At 36.4% G+C, this 26,977-nt stretch overlaps 3 protein-coding genes and 1 pseudogene across 4 annotated transcripts; 1 reads left to right on the top strand and 3 right to left on the bottom strand.

The window, feature by feature from the left end:
* Positions 1 to 197: 197 nt before the first annotated feature.
* Positions 198 to 4,453, top strand: LOC102589217 (probable kinetochore protein SPC25). Its single transcript, XM_006347377.2, has 8 exons — positions 198 to 495; positions 793 to 858; positions 1,904 to 2,050; positions 2,333 to 2,446; positions 2,605 to 2,694; positions 2,773 to 2,895; positions 3,136 to 3,359; positions 4,251 to 4,453. Exons 1-8 carry the CDS (start codon positions 327 to 329, stop codon positions 4,260 to 4,262), a joined length of 945 nt encoding a protein of 314 aa, XP_006347439.1. The 5' UTR covers positions 198 to 326; the 3' UTR covers positions 4,263 to 4,453.
* A 1,040-nt stretch (positions 4,454 to 5,493) lies between these two features.
* Positions 5,494 to 8,657, bottom strand: LOC102588893 (short-chain dehydrogenase TIC 32, chloroplastic-like). Its single transcript, XM_006347376.2, has 7 exons — positions 8,443 to 8,657; positions 7,154 to 7,385; positions 6,975 to 7,054; positions 6,588 to 6,741; positions 6,395 to 6,473; positions 5,918 to 6,005; positions 5,494 to 5,799 (listed from the first exon to the last, which is right to left on the bottom strand). The coding sequence occupies exons 1-7, from the start codon at positions 8,570 to 8,572 to the stop codon at positions 5,561 to 5,563; spliced, it is 1,002 nt and encodes a 333-aa protein (XP_006347438.1). The 5' UTR covers positions 8,573 to 8,657; the 3' UTR covers positions 5,494 to 5,560.
* A 5,952-nt stretch (positions 8,658 to 14,609) lies between these two features.
* On the bottom strand, positions 14,610 to 22,305 carry LOC102578314 (U5 small nuclear ribonucleoprotein 200 kDa helicase pseudogene; annotated as a pseudogene).
* Positions 22,306 to 22,520: 215 nt separating this feature from the next.
* On the bottom strand, positions 22,521 to 26,723 carry LOC102588567 (integrator complex subunit 3). Of its 2 annotated transcripts, none has more exons than XR_001473456.1 (4): positions 26,574 to 26,723; positions 23,648 to 23,759; positions 23,365 to 23,510; positions 22,521 to 23,280 (listed from the first exon to the last, which is right to left on the bottom strand). XR_001473456.1 is itself a non-coding variant. In XM_006347375.2 (4 exons), exon 1 carries the CDS (start codon positions 26,509 to 26,511, stop codon positions 25,006 to 25,008), a length of 1,506 nt encoding a protein of 501 aa, XP_006347437.1. In that variant the 5' UTR covers positions 26,512 to 26,723; the 3' UTR covers positions 22,927 to 23,280; positions 23,365 to 23,510; positions 23,648 to 23,759; positions 24,732 to 25,005. The 2 variants fall into 2 exon arrangements, 1 of the variants encoding a protein (XP_006347437.1); XM_006347375.2 differs by having other exon boundaries at positions 22,927 to 23,280; positions 24,732 to 26,723.
* Positions 26,724 to 26,977: the final 254 nt, after the last annotated feature.

Genomic DNA, 26,977 nt, shown 5'->3' with positions numbered 1-26,977 from the left:
ATCATTAGAGATTTTTATATTAGTATATATTTGATGGAGATGAAAATTGCTGAACTTTAATAAACTTATAGGACCAAAACAGCTGAAGAGTATATTTAAGGAATCACTTTGCACATACGTACAAAAGACTGGGGACCTTTTATGTTATTTTCTCGTCAAAATCAACTTTTCGGGGCTCAATCGTTGTCATCCACCATTTTTAAAGAAAGAAAAAAACCGCGGGCTTTGAAAAGCTTCATCTCCCACCAAATTCAAATCTCACAAAAAACTGTGTAAGATTTCTCAGATACAGTGGAGGAGACACCAAAAAAGGGGTTTGAGAAGAGATGCAGAATGGAGCAGCAGCAACTCTACGAGCAAAAATGGAGCAACTTAGGTTAAAATGTAATAGGGATTTACAAATTCGACAACAGAGTATAGATGCAGGCGCTATCTCTTTTCGGAAATCTTTGGATTCAACCAAGACCCAAGCTCAACAAACCCTTCAATTCCAAGGTAAAATTGAAATACTACATTTACGATTTCTCCAATATCCTCAGAGTTCTCTTTTTCTAATGAATTTTAGTCGGAGTTTTACTAGCAGCACATTCTGTAGATGATGGAATTTAGTATGTCAATTTTTTTTCATTTACAGACATTCTAAAAAGTATCAGTATTTCAAGGGTATTTTATAGTTAGGGATTGAATTAAACTCTATTTAAAAAAAGAATCAAATTTTTTTCCTGGGTGTCCATTTTCATGGAATCTTACTAATTAAGTATTTTTTGTTTTGATATTCTTTTTTCATGGCAGAAAAACTTGGGAAATTGAAAACTGAGCTTAGAGAGGCAGAAGATAATTTAGTAAAAGCACTTGCAGGTATATATCAATCTTTCACAATATATTTTTTTACATGCTGTAGTATATTGTTTAGTCTTTATGTCCATTGCTATTTTTCTTTGATCTCTGGATCAAACTTTGAAGAGAATCTGGTGTCTAGGTTGAGGAGGGTTTTAGGTTTACTCACCTTACTGACATTGCTCTCCTAGTTACTTCTCCGAATTTGATATATTTATGCAAATGCTTTCCACATCCGAAGATGGAAATCGGAAGAGTTAGTCTTTTGATTCACCTCTTCATATTAGTCATCACAATGGAAAAAGGGTGACCATAGTACTTAAGAGTAAACATAGAGTAACTTATGGAACTTTAACCGCAAAGTGCATGTTTTAGTGGAGGAAGACACAAATGAAGAAAAAACAGAAAAGATAAATATAAGCTAGAGCTTATTGATAAAAGAATGAAACAAAAACTACAAATAAGTAAAATTTTGTAGCAAGTTTAAGAAAAAAGAAATGCCTTTGAAACTTGTCGTTTAAAACATGCCATAGACATTTGTGTGGCTATACAATCATGTATTTAGAGTACAATTGGAAGTTTAAATTAAAAAAAAAATATTTATAAATATAGAAAGGTGTCATTGTTTTTGGCACAAACTAAAAAGAAAAGTATGTCACATAAAATGGAACATAGGGAGTAATAACAATGTGGAAACCTCAAAGTAACAATACCTTCAAAGGCTTAAAGGGTATATGAAGCATGGAATCTAAATTTTAAGTGTTTTACTGACTTCTGTTTGTATTTGATGTAAACAAGGAGAATGCATGAAGATCCACATTAAAGTAGCTATAATAGGGCAATTTCTTGGGATTATTTTCTTTCTCTATTACTTCTCATTCACAATATTACCAAATGCTATAGTTTTTAAGAGGTTAATGAATTAATCAGCACATATATGTCTCTTTAGCAGGAAATTTGGTGATAACTGCTCATTCTCTAAGTTTGTTAATAATTATATTCTCATATAGTCTTCTTTTCATTCCTTTTTTCTGTTAATAACTTTATCAAGTCATCACATTTTCAGTCAAGACCCGAAAAGAGGCAAAGAGGATAGAAATAGCTAAACTAATATCTTCTACCAATGCTAGAGTGGAAGAGCTTAGAGGGGTCGTGGAAGATAAAAGGGCCAGGAAACATGAATATTCCGCCCTTATATGTCAACAAGATGATGGTAAGTTTCATCTTTGTAAAAGTTATGCTTCTCTCATCTGTTACCTTCTTCAAAAAATGTTTTCCTTCTCTCATTCCATTTAGAAACATGAGTCATGTTACGAGTCTTTTAATTAGACAAATAGGAAGTGGCAATGTTTCGGGAAGTACAACAACAACAAACCTAGTGCAATACCACTAGTGCTTTTGCACACATAATTCTTATCAATTTTTGCTGTTTTCATTAAGTGTTTCATATTGTATGGTAATTGATCTGTGCTTTTCTTTTATGTCGGGGTGAAAGTTCTGGAAGCACTTGAAGAAAAGCTTAACCAGAACACTGGACATAGAGAGGCAATAGAGGAGGCTACTGTGTGGTACAATAAGGTGCTTGGTTTACGTATTGAATGTGGCCAAGGTATGTTGAATCTTCTCTGCTAGACACATTTTAGCATACTAGAGCAAATCTTTTCTTGCTGAAAACATGCTTTATAATAAAGAACAGATTTCTATACAGATTCTGAACTCTAATACAGGTACAATTCTTTGAACATTCACGGCCTAAATTCTCTGCAGGAGTAAAATTCATCTTTACCAATATAAATGCCAATAATCCAGATGACGAGTACTCTTTTACTATTCGTCGTGAGAATGATGCACATACTTGTAAGTTTGGTCTTGATCAACTTTAATAAATTGAAGGTAGTTCTGAATGATAATTCTTTCCTTTGTTTGGATTGTTAGTGATTGATTGTGATCCACAGCTGAATGATGCAAAAGAACTGATCATTGAGTTAAATAAAAGCAATGGAATGTTCAAGTTTGTCAGGACTATGAGAGAGAAGTTTCTAGAAGCTGTAGCACGTGGTATGTCCTGTGTCTTTCCTGTTTCTTTGTTTGTCTTCCCATTTCCAGTTTTTTCTTTTGAAAATAAAATAAAATCATGGCAATATATTGATAGTTGTACAAGACATTCAAGAGTAATTGGTATAGTTTGCAGACTCACAAGTATGATTGGAGTGTTTTCACCTTTCATGCAAATGCAGTTATTGTTTCTGATTTTGGATATGTTTGATAAGCTTCTCTGTTTTATTTGGTTCCTACCAGGATTAACATCGCAAGATCAAGATAATTCTATGGTCTCTATGCCTGCAGTGATGTCGTCCATCTCAATTGGTAGTAGAGATGAATCTTCTCCCCAGAAAGTGGAGCCTCAGTCTGATGAATATAAAAAGGGAGCTTCCAGGAAGCTTGCCCTTGGTAAAAGGGATAGGTCCGCCATTCTCTCTCCTGTATCTGCATCATCTCTTCGCCGCTCTCCTCGTTTTAAGGTATCTTTCTGTTAACCCCAAACATATTTTGACAATTCGCTCAAATCAATTTCAGTGTTTATTTATCCCTTGATTTCTTTTTTCCCTTGGAAGATGTTGAATAGATAGAAAATAAGTAGTCCATTATTGTTGATTCTATTTATAAGCACTGTGATATGAAACCACCTATGGCTAGAAAACTAATCTGAAACAAGAGACCACCTATGTTTGGAAAATTGATTTTTTAAAAATAGACTGCATGGCTATATGAATCCTTGCTGAACATGTTACACTTAGACATATCTTTGTCCAACATTATACAAAAATAAACAAGATTCAATAATTTGATAACACTTTCTGAATGTTTGTTCAAAAAAACATTTTCTGAATGATTACAGTGATAACAAACAACCACAACTTACCCAGTGTAATCCCACAAGTTGGGTCCGAGGAGGGTAGTGTGTATGCAGATCTTATCCCTACCTTGGGAGATAGAGAGGTTGTTTCCAATAGACCCTTAGCTCAAAAGCAGTCCGTATAAAGAAAACAATGAGAGAGTACCAGCCAAGACACATGCTAGAGAAAGCATGATAAATCATACTAAAAGAAGGAACAACCACTACAACAAAATAATATTATAGTCGAAGTGCAAGAAACACTAAAATAGTAACAGAAATGGATTACAGTGATAACAAACATTCTCACTAATTTCACAGCATTAGATGAATGATTACAGAAGTATATTAACCCCAAACAATTGATGTAGTATGGCTTTTCGGGATTTTTTTTTTACCAGATACACTGATGCTTAATGAATCATCTCATAACATCAATAAAGTTAATTAGATTGGATTTGAATAAGCATGTCATACAACGTGAGACCCTAATGAACAAAATTTTCTTCTTTGGCAGGTCAAGAAATGATAATTATCAGCCTTCTTTTTTCCATCTGGATTTGTTGAGACGCCTTCTTGAAGTTGATCAGCCATCATATATTATCAATTGGCGAGCACTGACTAGCAAATACTCACTCTTCAATTTATGTATATTATTTTCCTTTATAGTTTGTCTAAAAAAATGTGACCTTTATAAATTTAGTAAATTTTTAATTCTAACATTCCCATGATACCCTTAGGACAATCCCTTATAGGAATGACATGACATGTTTAAGACTTAAGATTCAATAGATATTTTTAGTATGTTATATACACCTTTAGTTTACGACCAATTTAGAAGTCTTTATATTCTTGGTAAAAACTGGTCAAATTAAGATACATGAAATGTAAACGGTTGGAGCATCTGATTTTCTTGTACCTAAAGAGTGGAAAGTATCGAACCAACAATTACCTAAGCAGATTTGGACCTTTGCTGTCTCTTCCTAGGGTTTGAATTAGCTGACTTTGTTTCTTAGGTCAAAACAACTTCTTTGATTTTTGCTCAAGTATATATCGTTACAGCTTTCGAATTATCAACTCCATTCTCCTTATAGTTATATTGGTCATGATCTTTGCAAGAACTTATGGCTTTTACTTTTATACACTTAAATCTTGTTGTATCTGTTATAGAAAAGAGACAGCTGACTGCTGCAGTTATTTTTTCTGTTCTGTCTCTGATCTTTGTACTTGATTTGTGTCGTATTGGTAAAACACTTCAATATCAAGATAGTAAAAGAGCAGGCACACTCATTGATCGATTGCTTAGAATGCAGCAGTGGATATTAGGAACACCAAACTTTTCTTTCTGTATTGTGCTTTTCATGTAGTGATAAATGATAAAAATCTATTAAAATATTGATTCTTTTGGGGTTACAGTTACTTGCAATATTGATTCGAAGACAATCAATAGTCATGTAAATGTCTGGTAAAGTTGATGAACTTGATGGAATCCATTTTACTGGTATTTGTATAATCCAAAAGGTATTTAGTACATGGAAGCAGAGGTGGTAAAGGGCCACTAATGGTGTTTTTTTGAACCTAGCAAATTACTCAATTGAATTTTCTAAGTGCTAAGAGAAAAGGGAAAGCATGTTATAGTCCATAATAATTGTCTGGGGCCACCGAAAAAGATGAAGGGAATTTTATTCTCTTACTAGTAAGTACTGCAACTGTTTCATTTTATGTGACACTGTTTCCAATCACATTTTCATATTCAAAACTTCGTATTGATTCAAATTATGTTGGAACGGAGTGCATATTTACAGGTCTCTCTCTTGAAAAAATAATTTAAGAAAAGATTGTGATTCCTGGAAACGATCTTCGATGAATTAGAGCACGAGTGTGCTTCCATAGTTTATGAGCTTCAATTTCATCATTAGCTAAAGCTGAGCAGTGACATTCATTGCAATCTGCAAAGTATTTCCCATTTACTCCCCTTGTTTGTGGATTCAGTGCTACATAACATGTACTTGCTGCACCCTGTGATGTTGACTTAAGAAGCTTTGATGCCATAAAATAGAGAGAATCTGTGTAAATTTATGAGGAAAAGTTAGTTTCTTTTAGTTGTCTTTACTTCTTTCAGCCGCAAAATTTAAAGTGAAAAGCAAAGAAAAAGCTCAAAACGACAAAAAAGAAAATGCATGCCTGTGATAAAGCCCTTATGATCCCTTGTTATTCCTGTCTTCACAATGCCTGGATGGACAGCATTGATAGCTACATTTGCATTTCTTGCCTGTTCACATTCCAACTAATAAGTTTTCAGTATCCAAACAGAGCTATTGGGTAAAACAACTAGAGAATTGGCACCAATGGTAAACTGATGTAACGACCCCAAGTACAACAACATACCCAGTGAAATCCCACAAGTAGGGGATGGGGAGGGTAGAGTGTATGTAGACCTTACCAGTAACTCGTGGAGGTAGAGAGACTGATTCCAGAAGACCCTCAACTCAAGTATAATAATCAGAGTAAGTATGAAAAGGGAAAATGACTGAGCAGGACACTAAGCCTAAACCCTTTAGGAATCAAGAGAACACTCCCACCACCTATTAACCTTCTACTCTAATCCGCGACCTCCACACCCCTAGTGAAAAAGGAAAAAGATAGGCATATATTGTTCACCTTTAGCTGTCTTGACAATTCCTTGGCATGTAAAATGTTGGCCAATTTCGACTGAGCATATGCTCGAGTACCATTATAACTGTCAGCAAGCAATTCAAAATAAATTAAATTAGTACTATTTGTTTTCAATCTTTGATATGCTGGTAATTGGTATTACTGTATTACTAATGAGTTAGGTTTGTATTATACTTACTTTTTAGGATTAAGCATTTGGCTGAAGCAAAACTTATCTCTTTTGACCCAGTTGTGAACTACAGAGCTAACATTTACAATCCTTCCTTCAATCCCTGTCTGTTCTGCTGTCTCTACCATCTTATCTAGAAGCATCTCTGTCAATAAAAAATGACCTGTCCAACAACATAACCGTAAGGTCTCATGTTCAAATTCCAGTGAGACAAAAACACTCGGGGATTCCTTCACATCTGTGCAAACCTTAGTGGACACACAAAGTTAATTAGTTACCAGTGTTGATGGGAGGTAGCATGTATACATGCTTTATGGAATTAGTTGAGGTGCATGCATGTTAATCAGGACACCATGATTGTCAAAACAAAGATTGTTAATATAGAACAGGAGTTACCTAAGTAGTTTGTGGCAAATGAGAGCTCAAATTTGTCTTCAGAAAACTCCAACTTCTGTGAGAATTTCCCCGCATTATTTCTACATGATAAAATATAAGTCAACAGTGTCAGAGTCAGGATTTTCACATAGAGGGTTCAAAATATAGAGAAAAAGGAAAAGTACAAACTAGAAACATACATAAGAATGTGAAGAGGCAATCCTAAAGACAAGAATTGGGCACAAAATCTTTGTATAGAAGCAAATGAACTCAAATCTATCTCTAATAAAATAATGTCAGCCCAAGGACTCTGCTTTTTTATGGCTTCCTTTAGTATGGCTGCCTTCTTCAAATCCCTTGCTGGAATGACTAATCTTACACCCCTCTTTGCCAGCACCCTTGCTGTTTCTGCTCCAATGCCAGATGTTGCACCTGTAAAATTTCAATCATCAAAATCCGAAAGGAAATTGAAACGAATTTAAGTTCTATACACTATCAGCATTAAAAAATATTTATATAATCTGCTCACTTATAAGGTGATTAATTACAGGTATATCTTTTCTTTTTATATATATATAACCATGCTATCTGTACCAGTCTGTGTGCACCTCGACTAATTCCACAGGATACCGTCTATATATAAGAATAAAAAAAGGAAGAAAATGTAAATCACGGTTTGTCTAAACTTTACATGACAAATTGAATCTATGGATAGAGCACTAATATAATGTATGGTGAATAAAATTGTAATCTATGAAAGTGTAGACTGTGATTTAATTAAATAGATATTGAACTTTTTGTTGTTAAAGATAACATGATTAGCTCTCAGTATTGTCCAGATGTAAACTATATAATATATATTTCTAAACATTAATCTATAATAGAATAGTACTCAGTAGAGACAAAACTATATCTTCCTTAAATTTATTTTTTGAAAGAACCACTAAAGACCCTGTTTTCCTCTTTTCTTGGAGGCAGAGTGAACCCACTGGTGTCATTTGATGCTGCTTCGTTGAATTTTTTATTAATTATAATATATTTTAAAGATATTCTCAGCAGTAGCGGAGCCAGGAATTTCACAAAGGGTGTCCACAAATTGCACAACAAAAGCTCTTTTTAAAAAGGGGAACAACTGTTGCTAGTGAGATATGAACACGTGAGCACTGACGTCTGAAATCACTAGGCTACAACAGCATGTTATGTCAAGGGTGTCCAATATATGTTATTTAATCACTATGTGTATCATTCTATTTGTATATACAGAGTATAACAACATCAGGATTCAGGAGACAAAATGATAGAGTGGAGACATCAATAGTACCCCACAGCTGAAAATCACACGAAGAAGCTGAGGGGATTCAAGGAGTGTATATGAGCGGAAGAATTCTCTTCCATAAGATAGAAAGAAACGAAATGAGACGTATGATGCAACAATCTATTTCCATAACTTTTCCCTACACAACGAACATATAGGGATTTCGAAACTAACCAGTGATAATAGCAGTAAGCTGAGAAGTAAAAGAAACAGAACAAACTTGAGTGACTTGTTCTGCAGTTGTTTTAGAACCATAACCACTTGGACCAGCAATGCCTGCTAAATACTTAAGAGTAGTCTTCATAAGGTCACAACTTGGAAATTTGAACTGCAATATTGCACCTATTGTTGAAAAACATGTATATATAAATGCCTTGTAATTAACCTTATGAAAATCCATGCAAGAAAATATATACTATACAGAACAGATCCCTATAATATTGTCAGAATTTTTCAACTAAGGGATAAAAAGTTATGGTGTTTTTATTTGACTATTAGATGATGATCTAATATATTATGTCATATAGTATGGCACACGCACACAATTATGTGATTTTTTAAAACTTTCTTGCTTTGAATAATTGCTGTCTGCTCTTATTAGTCTTACCTTACTTTTTTCTTTTTCAACCATGTTGGGCAAAGGTTAAAATTTTTTGTTGTTTTTAGGGTACAAACATTAACTGCTGTGTTTCCACCAAATGCTGTATTCTTTTTCTTTTGTTTAAGGAGTATTTTAGTGTAAATAAGTTTTTACACCATCAAGATCACTCAACTCTCCTTAAATTATGAGACTGTGTTCTAGTAAATAAGAGAAATTTTCTGTTATAATAGATAATTATGAAATGATCCGTCAAATAACTTTTGACTATTAGTAACCTCTATGAAGTTATTGAATAATCTTGGACTTTTGATTCCTATTTTACTTTCAACCTTCAAGGTTAAAAGCCATTGAGTTAAAATTAAAGTTATTAAGTTTGATCGAACTGGTACATCGCTTCTAGCTCTGCCCATAACCGTTAGGAAACCTTATGAGCTAGCTTTTGAATTGAGTTATGCCAAGGTCCATTAATATGTTTAAGAAAAGAGTACTATTAAATTTTAAGATAAAAAAGTAAATAGAAGTAATCTAATGGGCAAAAAAAAAAAAAAGTAATCTAATGAAATTATTTTTTTTAGTTAATATTTTTTTAAGGACTTACCAAATGCAAATATGGCAAGTAAAATTGATCGAAAATAAGATTCCATTTATATCTTGACATTTTTTGCTTTGTCGAACCTTCGGTGGTCACAGCATGGGAAAAAAGTTGACATCTTTGTCAAAGGGAACAAATTTCAAGAAAACGTCACACAATTTTGTGGACTTGATATCAACTATTCATTGATTAGTACAAATCCAATTAATTAGCATATGGTAGTATGATCGTATACTTCTCCTTTTTATATATCTTGTGAATTAAGAACATTAAGAGTGAAGTAAGTATGATTAATTTCCTAATTACATTATAATTAAACTCCACAAATGTTTGTTATCAAGTAGATTCAAAATGCATCTCACACGTGAACATCTACATAAATTTGATGAACTAGGAAATATTATGAATAATAATTACATTTTGTGTGTCTGGATAAGTAAGAAAAATAAATCCAAATTATGATGATGAGAAATAGTACAATACAAAAAAACATGGAATTTTTTTTTAAAAAAAAACTTCTGGGACAAAAGTGCAAAGCGTGCCATTGACATATCTTGTTTGGTCTTTAAGAGGCCCCATTTATCTTATATTTGGAAAATATATTTTTTACTTATTTTCATCTTTCATTATACGGTTACTATGTATTATTTTACAATGTATCGTATCATATTGTATTATATTATATTGTACCGTATTGTATTGTTTAAATAAATATAAATATTGAGATATGTTGTATTGTTCTCCGTCGTTACATAAAAAAGAAGTAGAATACGAAATAAGACTATTATAAAAAGACACGATAAAAGATAAAATAAAATGATGACAAATGCTAGAGAATTGAGTGTGTAGAAGAGAACATTGAGGTTGACTCCTTTAAAATGGAGTTATGAACTGGCTATGCACTTTGGTCCCATGAGGACCCTAATTGGTAAACAACTCTCATTAACTTGCTTCAAGTTTTGGAGACATTGATCTTTGTAATTTTCACATGTGATCTTCCCTCATCTTCTTTGTCCTTCTTACCCCCTTTTTTTTTTTACCATATGATATTTGAAATTTACTGATTCAAGTAGTTCTAATTTGAGGCACATAAAACCCATTTAAGTGCATAATACAACCTATTAGAAGCCTGAACTCGAAATTTCTAACTAAGAACAATAAGAGATCTCATTCATCCACCACATTCCTTAAGGGTAAATTTCACATGAGTCATTCAATTTATGTTTTGTTCCACGAAAGCCACTAAATTATTATTTTTAACGAAACAAGTCATTCAACAATATCCCATGAAATCACTAAACTATTTTTGTTATACAAAGTCACTTAATTTTGCCTACGTATCACATAAAGCCACTAAAAATCATCGAACCAGATTGTATATATTTCATAACCAAAGGTACTCAAATAATTTGTGACTTCTATAATACTTAAATAATATTGATCGACTTTGATGTAATAAAGTGAAAGTCGAATGAGCATTCATAGATTTTAACTCCATTCTTTGGTCGTCTTGTTCTCTTTAACTTATTGGTAGGTCCATAAAGATGAAAAATAAAGGGTTATGGTAGGATTAATTACCAAAGTGCTTATATATCCTTATCATGAAAGCTAATTAAGTAACTATTCTTTGGAGCTACCAATCTTAATTTTCAGAATTCAAGTAAACCATATCAAAGAAAACAACTCTTATAAAAGGATTTTGAAATGCTTTTAGGTAATAATGAGAGTCGTGTGAAGGTAATGAACAAAGTAAATAATGAGCAAAAATAAGGAAATTATGCACAAAATTCTTGAGTAAGCTATAGACTTAATAATTTCTTTAATTGGGTGGAGGAAAAGACAAGTCATGCATGATCAAATGTAAAGTTAGTGGAAATTACTCACACTAAATTTCAAAGCTCAATCATTTCTTTTTCCAATCTTCTTTAGACACTTTTAATACTAATCGATATATATGCTCTATACTTTTGATCACTTTTTTTCCTTTTGGTGATTTGACAATGAAACACACTCGACAATGCTTTGAAAGATAATTTAGCTTAGTAGAGTAATAACCACTAATCCTCTTTTGAGTACGAAAATAAATTCATCCAAAAATGTTACGAAAAAGGGAAATTACAAATTTCAAAAAGAAAAAAAGAAAGAATTTTGAAGTCACTAATAATTAGGTCCTTCACTCATTAATCCGACAAAGTGCATCAAGTTGATGGTAGTCGTGGTCTAATGACCAATCTGCTCAGACAACAGACCACCCGTAGCCCCTAGCCTGTGCCCGCCCATTTGGTTTTTGCCCTAAATGGAATGGATCTCTTAGTTATGCTGGACTCTGACCTGAGTCCCCATGGCGTTTTCCCCCAACCGCAACCTAATAAGTTGGCAAAACCAATACAAGATTCACTCTATGCCTGACCCCGGCCCAACCTGGTTTTTTGGGAAGCCTATTCCCACTGCACTCACGGCCTTTCTGCTAGAACAAGAGACAATGTGCTGCTTCTTACAAGACTGAGAAATGAAATTATTACCAAACAATAACAGAGAGCTAGAGGTAGAGCGACAACCAGCCCAATCAACATCAAAATAGTAGTTAATAAGAGAGCATTTGAAGGGCGTAGCAAAAGACCGTAATGCAATGTACCAGCAACATACCGTAAAAGGCGTTTTGGCAGCTGCAAAATGATAGGGGACTGCAAATTCTGGTTAGCAGTGTTAACAACATAAGGAATATCTGGATGCATTACTAATGGAGCTGTCAACTAAAAAGTCCAAATACGAAAATAGAAGAAGACACCAGTGTGGCAACTGGCCTGCAACCAATTAAGCCGGCCCAATCAAGAATATCCCGAATATACTTAGCTTGAGAAATATGAAGACATGCAGAAGTGTGAGAACACGAATTCTAAGGAAAAAGTGAACATTTCCGAGATCATTAATAGAAAACTCAGAGCATATATATAGCAGGTTAGAAAACCATGATAACAAAGAAAATCAGAATCTGTAAGGATAGTATCAGAAGAAGATATATCTATTGATTACTATATTCATAAACGAATAAAGAGTCATCAACTCGGCTATTATGAAATTCATGAGAGATGAGAAAGTGGCCAAAGCAGGCAAACCAAGCACCAGGTGCTTGATTAAGACCACACAGAACCTTACGAAACAGATTACAGACATAATTGGGGATAGTGAGTGTCCTGAAAGCCTTGCGGTTGCTCGGTTGCTCCATATACACAGTCTCAGTCAATAAACCATTAAGAAAGGCATTGTTAATGTCAGACCAATGAATATGCCATCCACAAGATTAAGGTAATAAAGGAAAACACCAGTTTAACAATAGAAGGACGAATCAGTTGATTGAATGTCTCACCATAGTCCACATCATAAAACTATGTAAAACCTTGGCTACCAAACGAGCCTTACATTGATCAAGAGAGCCATCAATTTTCTACTTAACCTGACACAGTGTTATCAAAAGAGAAAAGCGCAAAAAAGCTCTAAGGTCCATTGAGACTTTAAGTACAAAGCGCAAATAAAGCTCTAATTTATTTCAAATGGTGCATCTAGTAAGTCTCATTATTAATGGATCAGCTTTGTTCTCGTTCTTTTTAGTTATTCTGACAGTTTTGATTTTGCTTCTCTATGTTTTATGCTCTTAAAAGGAGTCTTAAGTGATTTAAGGGTCTCAACTGAATACAATCACGGGAGAACAGATTGACTGCTGAGGCAACTGGATAATGTTCTGCAAGAGGTATCTTTTGTACATTTTTATGTTACTATATTCATTCTACGTGACCAAGTAGCTAAATATTGTCAAGATTTTATTCTAGTGCTTTTCCTTTTGCCTTTTGAAACTTATCAAAAAGGAAATATTGTAGCTTTGTTATGTACGCTAGCAGGTTAGAAGCTCCTATTAGTTGAGGAAGGGAAGTAGAAACTATAGGAGGAAATAGATCTGCTAGAATTATATCTCCAGAAGGTAGTTTTTTTTTTCAACTAAAAACTAGATTGGCAGTATATACTGTCTTTTACTTACTATGTGAACTTTCACAAAAGTAGAGAAGAAATGTGAATATGATCTTATTTGTGCAGGTTCAGGTGTGAAGCATGAAAAGATAAGACAGGACTAACAGAAACAGACCTCAGGCTTGCGAACCTTGAAAAATGGATGGTGGCTACCAGGTGCAACATTCCTCTGTGGTATTCAGCCAACAGACAAAAAACCATCTCTCAGTTAGGCCATTCATGGAATTTCCTGACAGAATGCTACATGGAACCTTGTGGTGGATCTCATCACCTCAGCAATGAAAACACATCTACTCTCACCTTTCTGGCTCCCAAGTAGTCAAAACTCAAAAGGAAAATACCCAACGTCCAAAAACCAAGATATTGCCATTTGCCTCATGTATTGCCAACTTCATCTCCTCCTAACTGGTGAACCAAGTGATGCAGGAATTGGAATTAGGTTGCCTGCATAGTACAAAATGTTATAGCAGAAACAGGTGCTTGATAAACTAATGAACAGTTGAAATATGCATGAAAAGGTTGGTGTACATAGTGGCTGATTTGATTTGTGAAAAATTCTTGGCATTAAGGTGTTGTAAAATATCAAGTGCATGTCTTGATCATAATAAGTTTACCTCAATATGTGGTAGAAAATGGTTCTACTGATATATGCAGCACAAGCTGTTAATCAAATATTTTTTTCAATAATTAAATTCAGGGAATATTATACAAATTCTCCTATTTTATATATAGCAGATATTGATGACTTAGCGGTCAACTATTTGAAAGATCATCTATTCTGTTAACTGTTCGAAGCCTATCTATGTTGATTCTCTATCCCTACAGAAATATGTAAAAGGGGAAGAAGAAAAACAAAGGTAATATCTATGGCATAACGTGAACAGGTGAATCCTCGTGTAAGCATATTAAATGACTAGCTTCTATTCATTAAAACAAATATAATGCCTTCAAATGGGTAGAAGAAAAGGCAGAAAAATATAGGATATGAGGCAAGTAACCAATCAGCATTTCAGATCACATTCTTAAAGCTAAAAATAAACTGAATAATATTGAAGAAATTAGTTAGTGAAACAATTACAGCACTTAGTCTCAGTAGATTGTCTATAAGTAGTAATTACCAAAAAGTAAAAGCTACATCACTCTCTTCAACTGCCGTCTTCAGGCATTACGTCGTTTACGTCAACTGCAAAAGTGTGTTCCTCATCACAGCCTAGATAAGAATCACACATGAAATAGAGTTTGTACTTCCTCGTTCCAGCTTCAGCAGGGGCGGTGAAATCAAGCTTGATCCTTGACTCCCTCTGAAGATTAACCCTCTTAATAGCTACAAGTTGGTTGCTTTTAATATCACCAACAACAAGCCACCATCCTTCTTCCTTGTCTTTAGGGTATCTAGGCGCAAGCACAGGTCCATTTTCAAATCTACGCTCAAGAGTTACCTGTAAAGTCACATTGTCTCCTGCTCTCGCAATACCACCGTCCAGCATATCATATGTCAAATCAATGTATGGATATCGCTTGCAGAAACAATCAATATCCACAAGCTGACTCTGATATTTGCAAGAGCTCATGCCTCTCATCATCTTTCATCTCCACTAAATCAAACACACTCTCTACACTCTTTCCTGGATTCTCTTGGCACTTCTTAGCCAACTCCTTAGTGAAGTGTGGAAGTTGAAGAAGCTCAGAATCGTGCCCCCACATTCCTTCAGTGATCATCTGGCTCGCTTCCATTGCTAGAAGTGCTAGATTCAGCCATCCATTACTGGATATTACATCAACCATTGCTTGAAGCAACCTACTAGCAGAAAGAAGTACCTCTTGCTGGTCAGAAGCAAGATTTCCACCTACCATTTGCCTAGAGAAGTGGGCTTGTAACAGAGCATTAGCCTTGACATGAGGGTCTGTGTATTTGGGATTCCCAAAAGAGAGGCGCTGATGATTAATTAACCTTCTTATCAACTCCTCTTCACCGGGTCTTATTGGAAACTGTTCATACTCCGTTGCTGAAGCCAAAATTTCAAGCAAGCCCTTCAACTTCGTTGTGGAGGTCAAAGAAGAGGTAAAACGTTCTATTGTCGTGTAACTGATGTAATAATATGATGCAATCAATCCATGATTCAGGGGTGAAAGCAAAATGTCATCTACAACAGTAACACACTTGCATGACTCCAAGTCACTGATAGTATTCTCCACCAGCTCTGAGAGGTGATCCGAAATATGCCTGTGACTAACACCCTACAGATTATAGTAGTTTGGATTCTGAGTGAGCCTTCTGTACATAAATGCCCATGTAAGGTAATCTACTGCATCCTGCTCGTTCTGAATAACTCCAACAACAATCTCTGTGTTGAAATTGTCATGGAGATAGTGCTGTAAATGGCTCTCAACTGGGAATGCTTCATACAAGAAATTCTTGTAGTAGTCCTTGCATGGTGCATGGTAGAGGATGACACACTTCCCCGAGCTATCTACAAGAGGTCGACTGGCATGACCCATCATCTGCAATAAATCACTCACTGGATAGCCACTGTGCACATTTTCCCTACCATCATGGTACTGCGTTCCCATAACCACCACCAGCTGGGCAGAGAGGCGCACCCCCCAACACATTTTACTGCTCATCACACATACTTGAATCCATCCAGTTTCAAACAATGTCTTCACTATATCCTGATCTGTGCCAGAAAAGCCTTCATGCAAGTAGCCCACACCATACTTTAGTGTTTCTTTTAGCACAGGCTCGTTGATTCTCTCCACAAAAGTCTCCAGCTCTGTTTCAAATTTCAGCAAAAACACAGGTGTGCCTTTGTTGTCCATTCTTGAGTAAGTCATCAGATCCACCGCAGCAAGGCGTGCAAGCTTCCTTGTGGGGACATACACTATTGCTGGTTTTCCTTTCCTTGCATGTTGTACTGTTGCAGTGTACGTGAGTTTTGTCATGGCTTGCATCCTAGCCTCAAAGTTAGCAATGTCAACACCCTGAATATGTATGTCCAGTGGCACAGGCCTGACACAAGGAGAAAAGTTGAAAAGTCCATGAAATGTAGCCCCAATCCATTGCCCCAAATCCTTGGCATTAGCCAGGGAAGTTGACAAAGCAACAATACGAAACTTGTTCTCAACTTGGCTTGAGATATATCGCCACCTCTAGCACTGCACCGCCTTGGCCACCAATCAGGTGCAGTTCATCAACAATGAAAATACTTACTTGTCTAAATGCTTGCGCTGTTTCCAACGGCGGGATAAAGCATCCCATCTCTCAGGTGTGCTAATGATTAACTGACCCTTCTCTAACAGTTTCAAATCAGTCGTCGTTTCCCCAGTTAATTCAACCACTCTCATTCCAAGAGAGTCCCCAAATTTCTTCTTCCAATCACTGTATCGCTCCTTAGCAAGAGCCTCAAGGGGAGCTATATACACTGCACGGAAAATACTATCAGGTCCTTTCTGATGATTTCTTAATATGGGAAGTTCAGCACAAATGGTCTTCCCACTACCAGTTGAAGCTGCAACCAAGACGTTGTCATCTGAGTTGTACAAGACTGTAAAAACCTTGAGTTTGAACTAGATTGAAATGCTTAAAATCTTGATAAAGCGCCTCATAAGCTGGATTCCTCAATGCAGTAACTGGTAGAGGTTGCAAGTCTAGCAACTCGGTGGGAGGAGGATACTTCTCTGGTAAAATCAGGTGCCAGAAAGGTACTGGTAAAACAGTTTGGGACCCTAGCCATCTGTCAGACACAACACGGATGAAGTATTGAGGAGGCAATGGTTCATAAATTGGGACAGTGAAGTTCAAAAGTATGGTCCTCATTAATATACTGCTTCTTCAGCATGAAATATTCATGAAGAAGAATTCACTCCCTGTCCTTATCTTCTACAATAACCCAGAAGGGTTCTACATAACCATGGACCCTGTCCTCCCACTGGAAATCTTGTGTGATAGTCAATTCTACCCTCAGGATAGAGCGAGTAATTGGTTGAACATGTGCTGCAAAGTTGAGCTTTGGGAACTGATGAATGAATTTGTGAAGCGTTCTTCCTTGCTTCGGGAAACGAATAAGCTCCCCTAACTCTTGAGATGAAAGATCATAATACCGCTCCCAAGCCAAATCTTTCTTCTCCAATCTCATCAAGATTTCATTTGGAATGCCATGGTGTTAGTTGTAGTTTTGATGATCTGACAAACCCACGGACCTTGTAAAGGGACCTAATACGACAAAAATATACACACAACTGCCACGCTGAAAAAAGTACAATTGGTTGGTACACAGTCTCCAACAGTGGCAGAAGTGGCAGAAACCTCACCAATGACATGGCTTCGAAGGTTGTGACTATCCTTCATAAAGATTATGTCCAATAGTCATGACCTTAGTTTTTGCAACTTGAAAACTCTCAAGAACTCTTGCAAAGGCTAACAAAAGTGAAGAATCATCCTCAAGAACAACATGGACCTGATAGAGCTGCAAGCTTAGTTGTCTTAGGATTATTTCTTCTGCATGAACATTGTAAATCTGTTCCTAAATCTATAAAGGATTCAGATATTGTGTTTTGGTTGAAAAGTCTAAATCGGTTAAGGGTAACTGATTTAGTGGGCAGCATCCTTTTGTTGCTTAGTCAAAGTCTAAGTCATCTAGAGTGGGTGGTTTAGTGGGCAACCTGTGTGTTGCTTAGTTGAATCCTAAGTTGTCTAGTGGTGATAGCTTAGTGGGCAGTGTGGCATCTGCTTAGGCTCTTCAAGTAATAGAGTTATTACTTGGTTGTGAGATTAATAACTTTTTCTCACGTTGATTGTAACTGTTGTTCGCTTTTGCTTAAGGAAGATTAGTGAAAGCAGTTGAAAATCCTGTGTGACAGGTCGTGGTTTTACTCCCTTGAGCAAGGAAGTTTCCACGTAAACTGCTTGTGTTGTGTTCTTATTATTATATACTCTTCGTTATTATTCTTGCTGAGTCAAGGGACCTGGTCCATTGACTGAGAGTGGACGCACGCATTCTATCACATGGAATTGACGAAGTGGTGTCTGCACACTCCAAATCCTCTTACTTATCATCTTGCACCATTTCAAAGCCTTATCAGCTAACAGAGCCCATCCTCTTTTCAGAACTATCTCAAAAGGGCTCGCATCAGACGTGCAGCACTCTGAGTTATATAGACCATTATCCGATGACAAAGACAGCCCTTCAAGCTTCAGCTGTGAAATATATGCCTGAAGTAGAATATTGATCTTGGCACTGGGCTCCTCAAGACTCTCTTTTATAGGAATGGGAACATGATCCAGAAGCTTCGCCAATTCCATTTTCTCATCCTGCCTTACTGTTACACATTTGAACTCCTCACTGAGAGAGAAGAGTCTACAAAGCTCAATGTCACCCATTGTTGGTTTCAAGTGCTCATTGTATGTGGAAATTGTCCCATGAGTTATGTAGTAACAGCTAGCAATGCGACCCAAGTCAGTCACCTGGAAATATCCACTCTTCCTATCATACTTAATCAGGTTGTTTTTTTCCAATAATGCAACTGCAGAATGAACCAAGTCAGCACACCTTTCCTCCAAAGCATCTTCAGTTTTGACACCAGCAGCAGCAAGACCATAAAGACTGGGATTTCGTACCATTCGAACATAGAGGTAAGTATAGAGGATCCACTTGCATGCCTCTTTGACATTCTGCACTGTCCCAAGGACAATCTCTGCATTCAACTGATCAGGCAACTTAGATATGAACTGACTTTCGATAGGAAGTTGCTGATTCATTAAAGAAAGACAATATTTCAGTGAACTGTGTCCAGTTATGATGATTCCTTCTCCATAAATGTCATATTGAGGCCTTCCAGCACGGCCAAGCATCTGCATAACATCAAGGGGACTCAGTTCAGTCCAGGCTCCTTTCTCAGGGTTGTATATCTGAGTGCCTTTTATAATGACAGTACGTGCAGGTAAATTGACACCCCAAGCTAAGGTTGCTGTTGACACCAGAACTTGCACATTGCCCTTAGCAAAGAGGTCCTCCACAAGTTGACGATCGGTCCTAACCAACCCCGCATGATGAATTGCGAAACCATATGATAAAAGATCCTTGAGATCATTGTTCTTGACAAGATCTGTGTGAGACAGAAGAATTTCTCGATTTAAACTATTCTCCTTTAAAAACTTACCTAGTGTGTCATTAGCAAGTGCAGTATCTCGTATTGCACGAGTTGTTCTGGTTGTTTCCTTCCTTGAGTGGACAAAAATAAGCACTTGCTGCTGTCCTGCCACACTGGTTACCTTCTCATAGCAAACATCATTCATCAGCTGGAATCTCTGCAACGGCTTCTTAACAGTAATTCCAATATACTGTTGAGCCAACGGGACAGGCCTGTAACTATTGTCAAAATGGAAGAGGCCTTTGTTCAGATCAACTCTCAAAAACTCTGCCACATCCTCAAAATTTGGAAGTGTCGCTGACACCCAACCAGCCGGATATGCTCTTTCGTGGTCTCAATTTGTCTGATAGTTCTAGCAATTAAACTTTCCAAAACAGGACCTCTGTTGTCATGCAGGAGATGTATCTCATCAATTATAAGAAGTTTAACAAGCTGTGTATATGTACGATCACCCGATTTTCTAGTTATGATATCCCATTTCTCCGGAGTTGTCACAATAATTTGAGTTTCTTCAATCTGTTGACGAGTTAATGACTGATCTCCACTCAATTCTTTCACAGTGACACCATAGTGTTCCAAACGCCTGGAGAGATTCCCAACTACTTCAGCAACAAGGGCTTTCTTTCATTGGCGCCACATAGACAATCTTATAATTGTTATGATTGAAAGATCCATCTTCCTTACGGTTCAATCCAATTTGATGAAGTATAGTGAGCATAGCTACATTAGTCTTGCCAGCTCCTGTGGGAGCACACAGCAAGATGTTCTCAGGAGTAAATAGGGCAGTTTCATATACTTTACTCTGCACCCTGTTCAATTGGATCATCCCAGTGAAAGCTGGTTGTGCCCACTGTGGAAGGGAAGAGATGTTCACAAGCTTTTCCACAGGAGCTAATGGCTTTGGCTTCAATGCTGGCACATGAACTTCCTCATAACCCTTCATATGATTCCTATACGATCCTGCCGGGAGCTCACAGTTTTTATTTGTCATCAACAAACCACCCTGATGGAAGGCAAGGCTGTCAAGATCGAGCAATGAACGGTGGCCCATCAACCAACCATTATCAAGATCTTCACCATCTGCACCAGATGCATCCTTAAGTCGCCTAGCTTCTTCCCTAAAGCTTTTCTCCAAATTCTTCTGTCTCTCTTTCACAGTTTCCTTAGTAGTAGCATGCAACTGTTGTAATATTGCAGTATGATCTGGCCCCAACCCCAACATCTCTTGTTCGATTTTCTTCCTCTTTTTTTGGTCTTCAGCCCTTGCGAGACGAGTACACCACACTACCTTTAGCCGGTTTCTCAGAAGATACTTGATGAGATTAAACTTGTCATATTGCAGATGCACCAGCAACTTTGTTTCCACTTCACGATCATCACCACTTTCAGCAAGAATTTTAAGAACCTCTTCAGCAAGCTTTTGACTCTGTTGCGGATCAATCTTCTGCTGCTCATAAGCTTGAGAAATCTTTCTTTGAAGCCAATAAGCATCTATATACCGAACATTCAAAGCCATCCCCTCATCAGCTTCGTGCAATATCTCATCATCAATGCCGCTGCCTGCCCATCTGCATAATGCCAGCAACATTACCTTCCAGCTGCACATACTCATCCTCTTCTTCATCATCACATTAATCAGTAATAAATCTTCCAATTGACACAAACTTATCAAATACCTGATTCGATACGGATACATTCAACACCTTCCCAATCTCCATCTTTTTTCTTATCAGAATTACCATCGTTTAGAACAGCCAAAATCTCATCAGCCGCCGCACTCATAATGTTGAGAGGCTGTCCACATAATTGATGCTGAATCAAACTGAGCATGCACTCGTAAGCATCCCCAGCTTCCTTAGTTTTCGGCTGGTAAACTCCTCCTTCCTCTTCCCTCCAATTAAGAACAGAACTTTCTTCTCCCGGAATCCTCCGTCTCTTCTTGTTCTGCATAGTGGTCTCAGAGACAACAAATCGTTCCCGCTTCTTCTTCTGAATTTTCTCCGGCAGCGAACTCCGGTAAACACGATCTCCAAACTTTTTGGGATCAATTTTCCCATACGGAGACTCAGCCTCACCGGAAGGTTCATGCAGCCCGGAATAACACACGATCGGAATCTGTCATATTCAATCGGAACTCGGAAAATCAAAAGTTACCAGCGAAGTTTTTGTTACGAATTGAGTTTTAGTGATAAACGAATTAGTTGGATGCCCATATTTATAATGCTACAAAACCCAAATTGACTAGAAGAAAGTAATTACTATGAATTAAGATTACCAAAAGCTAAACAGTTTAGTATTACTAATTATAATTCTAAAATACTTGGAGAAGAAGTAATTAATTGTTTGGAGACCAAGTTAACTAGGAACCGACCTAATTACTTTGGGATTAATCTAATTTAGATATCAAAATATTTACGTGGAGACGTTTTATTCCTATTGATAGGAGGGTTTCCTATACATTTATATGACATCAAAATTGTGATAAAATCTTTCTTGAATTCCTTGTTGAATTCTGATTGTGTATTATTTTATAACAAAAAGGGATACCTACAAAAGAAATAGGAGTCTTTGTATATTCTCTAAGGTCTCGTCCTTCGTTTTCATTAGGATTATGATATTTGAATTTGAACGATCTTTGAATAATGAAAATATTAGCTATAATTTTGAACATCAAACAACTAAGATGATTGATTTTTCAATGTGTGAATGTGCATAATTTATTAATATATAAACATAATAAATATATCATTCAAATTAAAAAGTAATTAAATATTAGAAAAATATAAATTTTATAAAATAAACTAGTTGCTTGATAAATAAAATAAAATATATGTTCGCTAATGATGATGGAGATGATTTGTAGTGGTGGACATGGTAATGATTGGTGTTAGTGACTAGTAATGATGGTTGGGAATTGGGATAGTATATATAGTTGATGTTGTAGTGACTGATGTAATAGTGTCGATTGATAATGATTGTGACGGTGAGGTTGCTTGATATTAGTAATTGGTGGTATTGATGGTGATGGTTAATAATGTATTAGTGGTAGTTAGTGTCGATTTTAGTTATTACGATGGAGATTATTGGCAGTAGAAATTGGTTGCAATGGTTGTAGTGACTCACAGTAGTAGTGGAACTGACAATAGTGATGATGGTGGTGACAATAGGTATAATAATAAAATTGCCGAAAGAGTTTCCTTTGAATTGACTATAGTAGTTGGGGTAGTGTTGGTTGCCAGTAATGATTGTGATGACAAAGATTGTTGGTGGTGATGGTAAATATATTATCGAGAAAAATGACTATATTATGGATCGCCCAAGTTGTGCTTCACAAAATCATTTGAGACTGAACTTTGTTTGAGAAATAATTTAAAAGTTATGGTTATAAGTATCATTTTGTATAACATTATATTTGTCAAAACAATGAAAATTTCAACACTAGAGACTCCTCAGTAAATTTCAGAACCTGAAAATGCAATAAGTAATTTTCTGTCCAAGTCTTTTGGTCTCCCATTTTTGTGCTGCCAAAGAAAGCTTGCATTGAGAGCCTATGTAGGAGATTTCTATGGACAGAAGATGTACACTTCAAAGAAGACCTTGATTTCATGGGAAAATCTGCAGGACTCAACATATCGGGCATACAAGCCTGAAACAAAGGTGCAGTTTGTAAGCTTCTTTGGAACGTGAGCAAAAAGAAAGAAAGAAAGGATGTGGAATTCAATGGGTGCACCTATGCTATGGGAAGCAAGGAACTATTTGGGGCACTAAAGTTGCTCAAGCCTCATGGATGGTACATAAAATCCTTAATACGCCATGGGTATTTCACCAGTCCTTGCATGAATATGGGTTGTGGTCGAGGCTATGAATCCATTGGACCTGCCAATCGAATGCATTGTAACACTCATAATGATAGCCTTTACGAAGATTCCATTGGATTCTGGAAGCTGAGGCAATTGGCTGGCATGAAGTTACCAGTATTGCAAATGGAGAAGTTCTCAATAAAACAATTATACCTGAGGATTAGAGGTGATTGCCAAAAGGTTGAGAGGAGGAAGCTAGTATGCAACAATGCTTCCAGCCCAAAATGGATCTCCTACTCTATACCTGGCCCTTCATGGCATGTTACTTACCAAAGACAGATTAGCAGGTTAGGGCTGTGTAGAAGATGTAACTTGTGCACTGTGTGGGAATGAGACAAAAACTATTCATCATTTATTCTTTACCTGTTCTTTCTCATCACAAATATGGACAAAGATCTTACAATGACAACAAATACATTGACCAACTGTAAATCAAATTCAGGAATATTACACAAATCCTTCTATTTTATCTAGCAGGAAATTGACAAGTTAGTTGTCAACAATATTAGCAAGATTATCTATACTATTAACTACTCAAAATTCTATCTATTTTGATTCCATAGCTCTACAGAATTATGAAAGGGGGAAGCGAGAGAGGGGGATATCGCAACATCTATAAGACTATACTAAATGTAATACTGGGAAAATTGAAGTTGTGATTGACATACATTTGTTTTCCCTAGCCTTGGACAACTTTACCAATAAAGTGTTCAACCCCTTTTCTCAAATAAATAGTCACCATTTTGCCTGTTAGTTAAGAAACTAGTCAAAATTATACGCTTGTTAGTTTCATTTTATCAAGCCACTTAAAATTCTATAAGGGCAGTTCTAGTAGGCTTTTCCATGACCAAATTTAGACATGTCTGTTCTTAACTTCTATTTCTCTTCTATCTGGCCATATATAAGGGTTGTATAGTAACGGTGAGGTTGGGAGAACCCTATCTTGTCCCTGAGTCCTCTACAACACAAAATTATGATCACCTCTCACACAGATAAGATAACCAAATCTCATCAAAACTTAAAATTGTACATGAAAGATGAGTTGTTCAAGATGTTTATCCCTGTGTAAGTGATTTGACAATTACAGAATGCAGAACTATTGACAAAAAGAGAGCTACTCTGGAAATAGAGAATACCGGATATAAACATAAGAATGAGAGGAATGTGCATTACTTAAGACCTAAAGAAACTTATAGCAACATGATGGGGATATTTATCTTCAGGTATCAAGAATTACCCAGAGAAACTTCCTATCACCTTGATTTTGAACTTCTCCTAGAAACTTTCATCACTTGAGTCCAACTTTAGCTATTGGGGCAAAAACTCACACGCATTTCTTCAGGAGGTGAAAGAGATGTTTCTCCTATCACCTAGATTTCAAACTTCTTGAAATTTGCTTCCAGTTGAGTGGAATTTAACTGCCAGTTGGAGAAAAAGATCACAAATAATTCTTTGGGAAGCGAAAGTGATGCATCAACAGATCTTCCTTGGATATGCCTGTGATGACACAATTAATTACAGTTCACCCTGTTAGGATGTTGGGATCCCAAGCTTGATGGGAGCAAATGGCTAGGTGGTGGTGACATATCATGGATGATACTGGCTGATCCTAATTTTTTGGAATGGATACCTTGCATGACCAATACCAACTTTCCAAACATTTCCCTATGGACTGGTGATATCATGTCACAATGAGTCAAAACATCAAGTGAACTGACAATTCCTCTTTTAACTAGTGTAGAAAGAGCTGTTGACACCCCTTTGGAGACTACCTCCTTCCTCTCAATATCATAGTTGTCAACCACAATTAGTAGGAACTCAAGAAGAGTACGGGTAACTTCAATATAATTGGGTATAGAGTTCAACATCAAAAGAATTGCAGGCTCAATGTTCATTACATTATCAGTGATTTCATCATAGAAAAGCCAATCATAAAACAATGCAAGCTTCAAGTTTGCTTCGACATAACTCTTCCTGCATGACGTCAATAACCAACCAACCACAGCCCATCTGGGTAAGATATCTGGTTGCATTATTTCACTGGATGGATGAACTGAACAGCATATAAACCTAACAATGTCGATTAAAATGACTTCACTCCCAGGTACTCCGAGGAACTTCTTAGCGAACCAAACCTGGTACCTCTTTTGACTACCCAACTTGACATTTGTAAGCAAAAACCTCAATTTTGTTTCCATTTCAGGAGTTACTCGAAGCAAAAAGTACGAACTTGGAGTTTTTGTGTGGTAAATTTGTGAAATATCTCTAAATCCATCCACCCCAAACTGTCTAGGATTCAATAACAAGTCTTTCCATATGGCTTTAAACTCAGGTATATGAACCAAGTCTTGCAAAAGCCTAATTAAGTCCCTCCCTATCTTCAAACACAAAAGAAATTGTTCCCTCAAAAGTCGAACACAGTATACAACCTCCATTCTCTTCAATCCATCAACCATTGGATTACTTGGTACTCTATAATGATCCGCCAATAATCGAAGGAACACATACAACCCCTTGTTCAAAATCAATGGTTCTTCCTCTAATAAACAATCCCAATTGGCTAAAAACAGTGCAACCATCTCCAAACACAACCACAAATTTCCCTCACTAAAATCCCCACCTACAATTTGCCTTAAAAGAGCCACCAACAATTTATCAAATCCTATAGCCAATACATTCAACATCTCTTTAGTAACCCATATAAGCTGAATTTTCACCGAGTCGAGCAATTTTGCATACAATTCATCAACAATCTTGACAAGCATACAAGTAAAGAAATCATACCCATCAATAATAATTGCATGTAGGTGCTTAATATGAACTTCAGCCAAATTGGGTTGGGATAAAATGCCAAAAATTATAGCTTTATTCAGGTTTGAGTATTCCTCTTGTGTTAGCACTTTTAAGGTAAAAGGTGGGTTTAGTTGGGGTTTAAGAAGTTCAAAAGCTTCTCTAAAAGACACTTCAATTGGATTTTCAGCTTCATGGATTCCTCTTTCAGTAAGCTTTAAGGCCATTAATAGTGAATGAATCACAATAGATGCAAGATGAAACACCAAAAACAGCTACATAAGCGTACCTTACACTATTTTTTTCAGAAACAAATTTAGGACCTTGCTGATCGAGTTGCTGGGTGCTTCGCCGGAAAATAACCACCGGCGGGGAGGTAAGCGGCGGTTGTATAGGTCCTGCAAATTGCCGTCGGCCCAAATACCTAAATATATTATTATTTGGGTCACTCTTAGGGTGTGTTTGGCATGAAGGAAAACATTTTTCGAAAAATGTTTTTCAATTTTCTCATGTTTGGTCGGGTTAAATGTTTTGAAAAATATTTTCCAAATCAACTCATTTTCCTCAAATTTAAGGAAAATGACTTCCCTTCAAAACTTATGAAAAACATTTTCCAAAACTCTCTTTCAACTTCAAATTACAATTATTTTTTTGTTGAAAAAATTAATTTATTTTGTCCCTATCCTCAAACAT

This window comes from Solanum tuberosum, unplaced genomic scaffold (genome assembly GCF_000226075.1).
Source record: "Solanum tuberosum cultivar DM 1-3 516 R44 unplaced genomic scaffold, SolTub_3.0 scf00087, whole genome shotgun sequence".
NCBI lineage: Eukaryota > Viridiplantae > Streptophyta > Magnoliopsida > Solanales > Solanaceae > Solanum > Solanum tuberosum.
The sequence above is the reverse complement of the archived record's forward strand: the minus strand, read 5'-3'. Positions and strand labels throughout refer to the sequence as shown.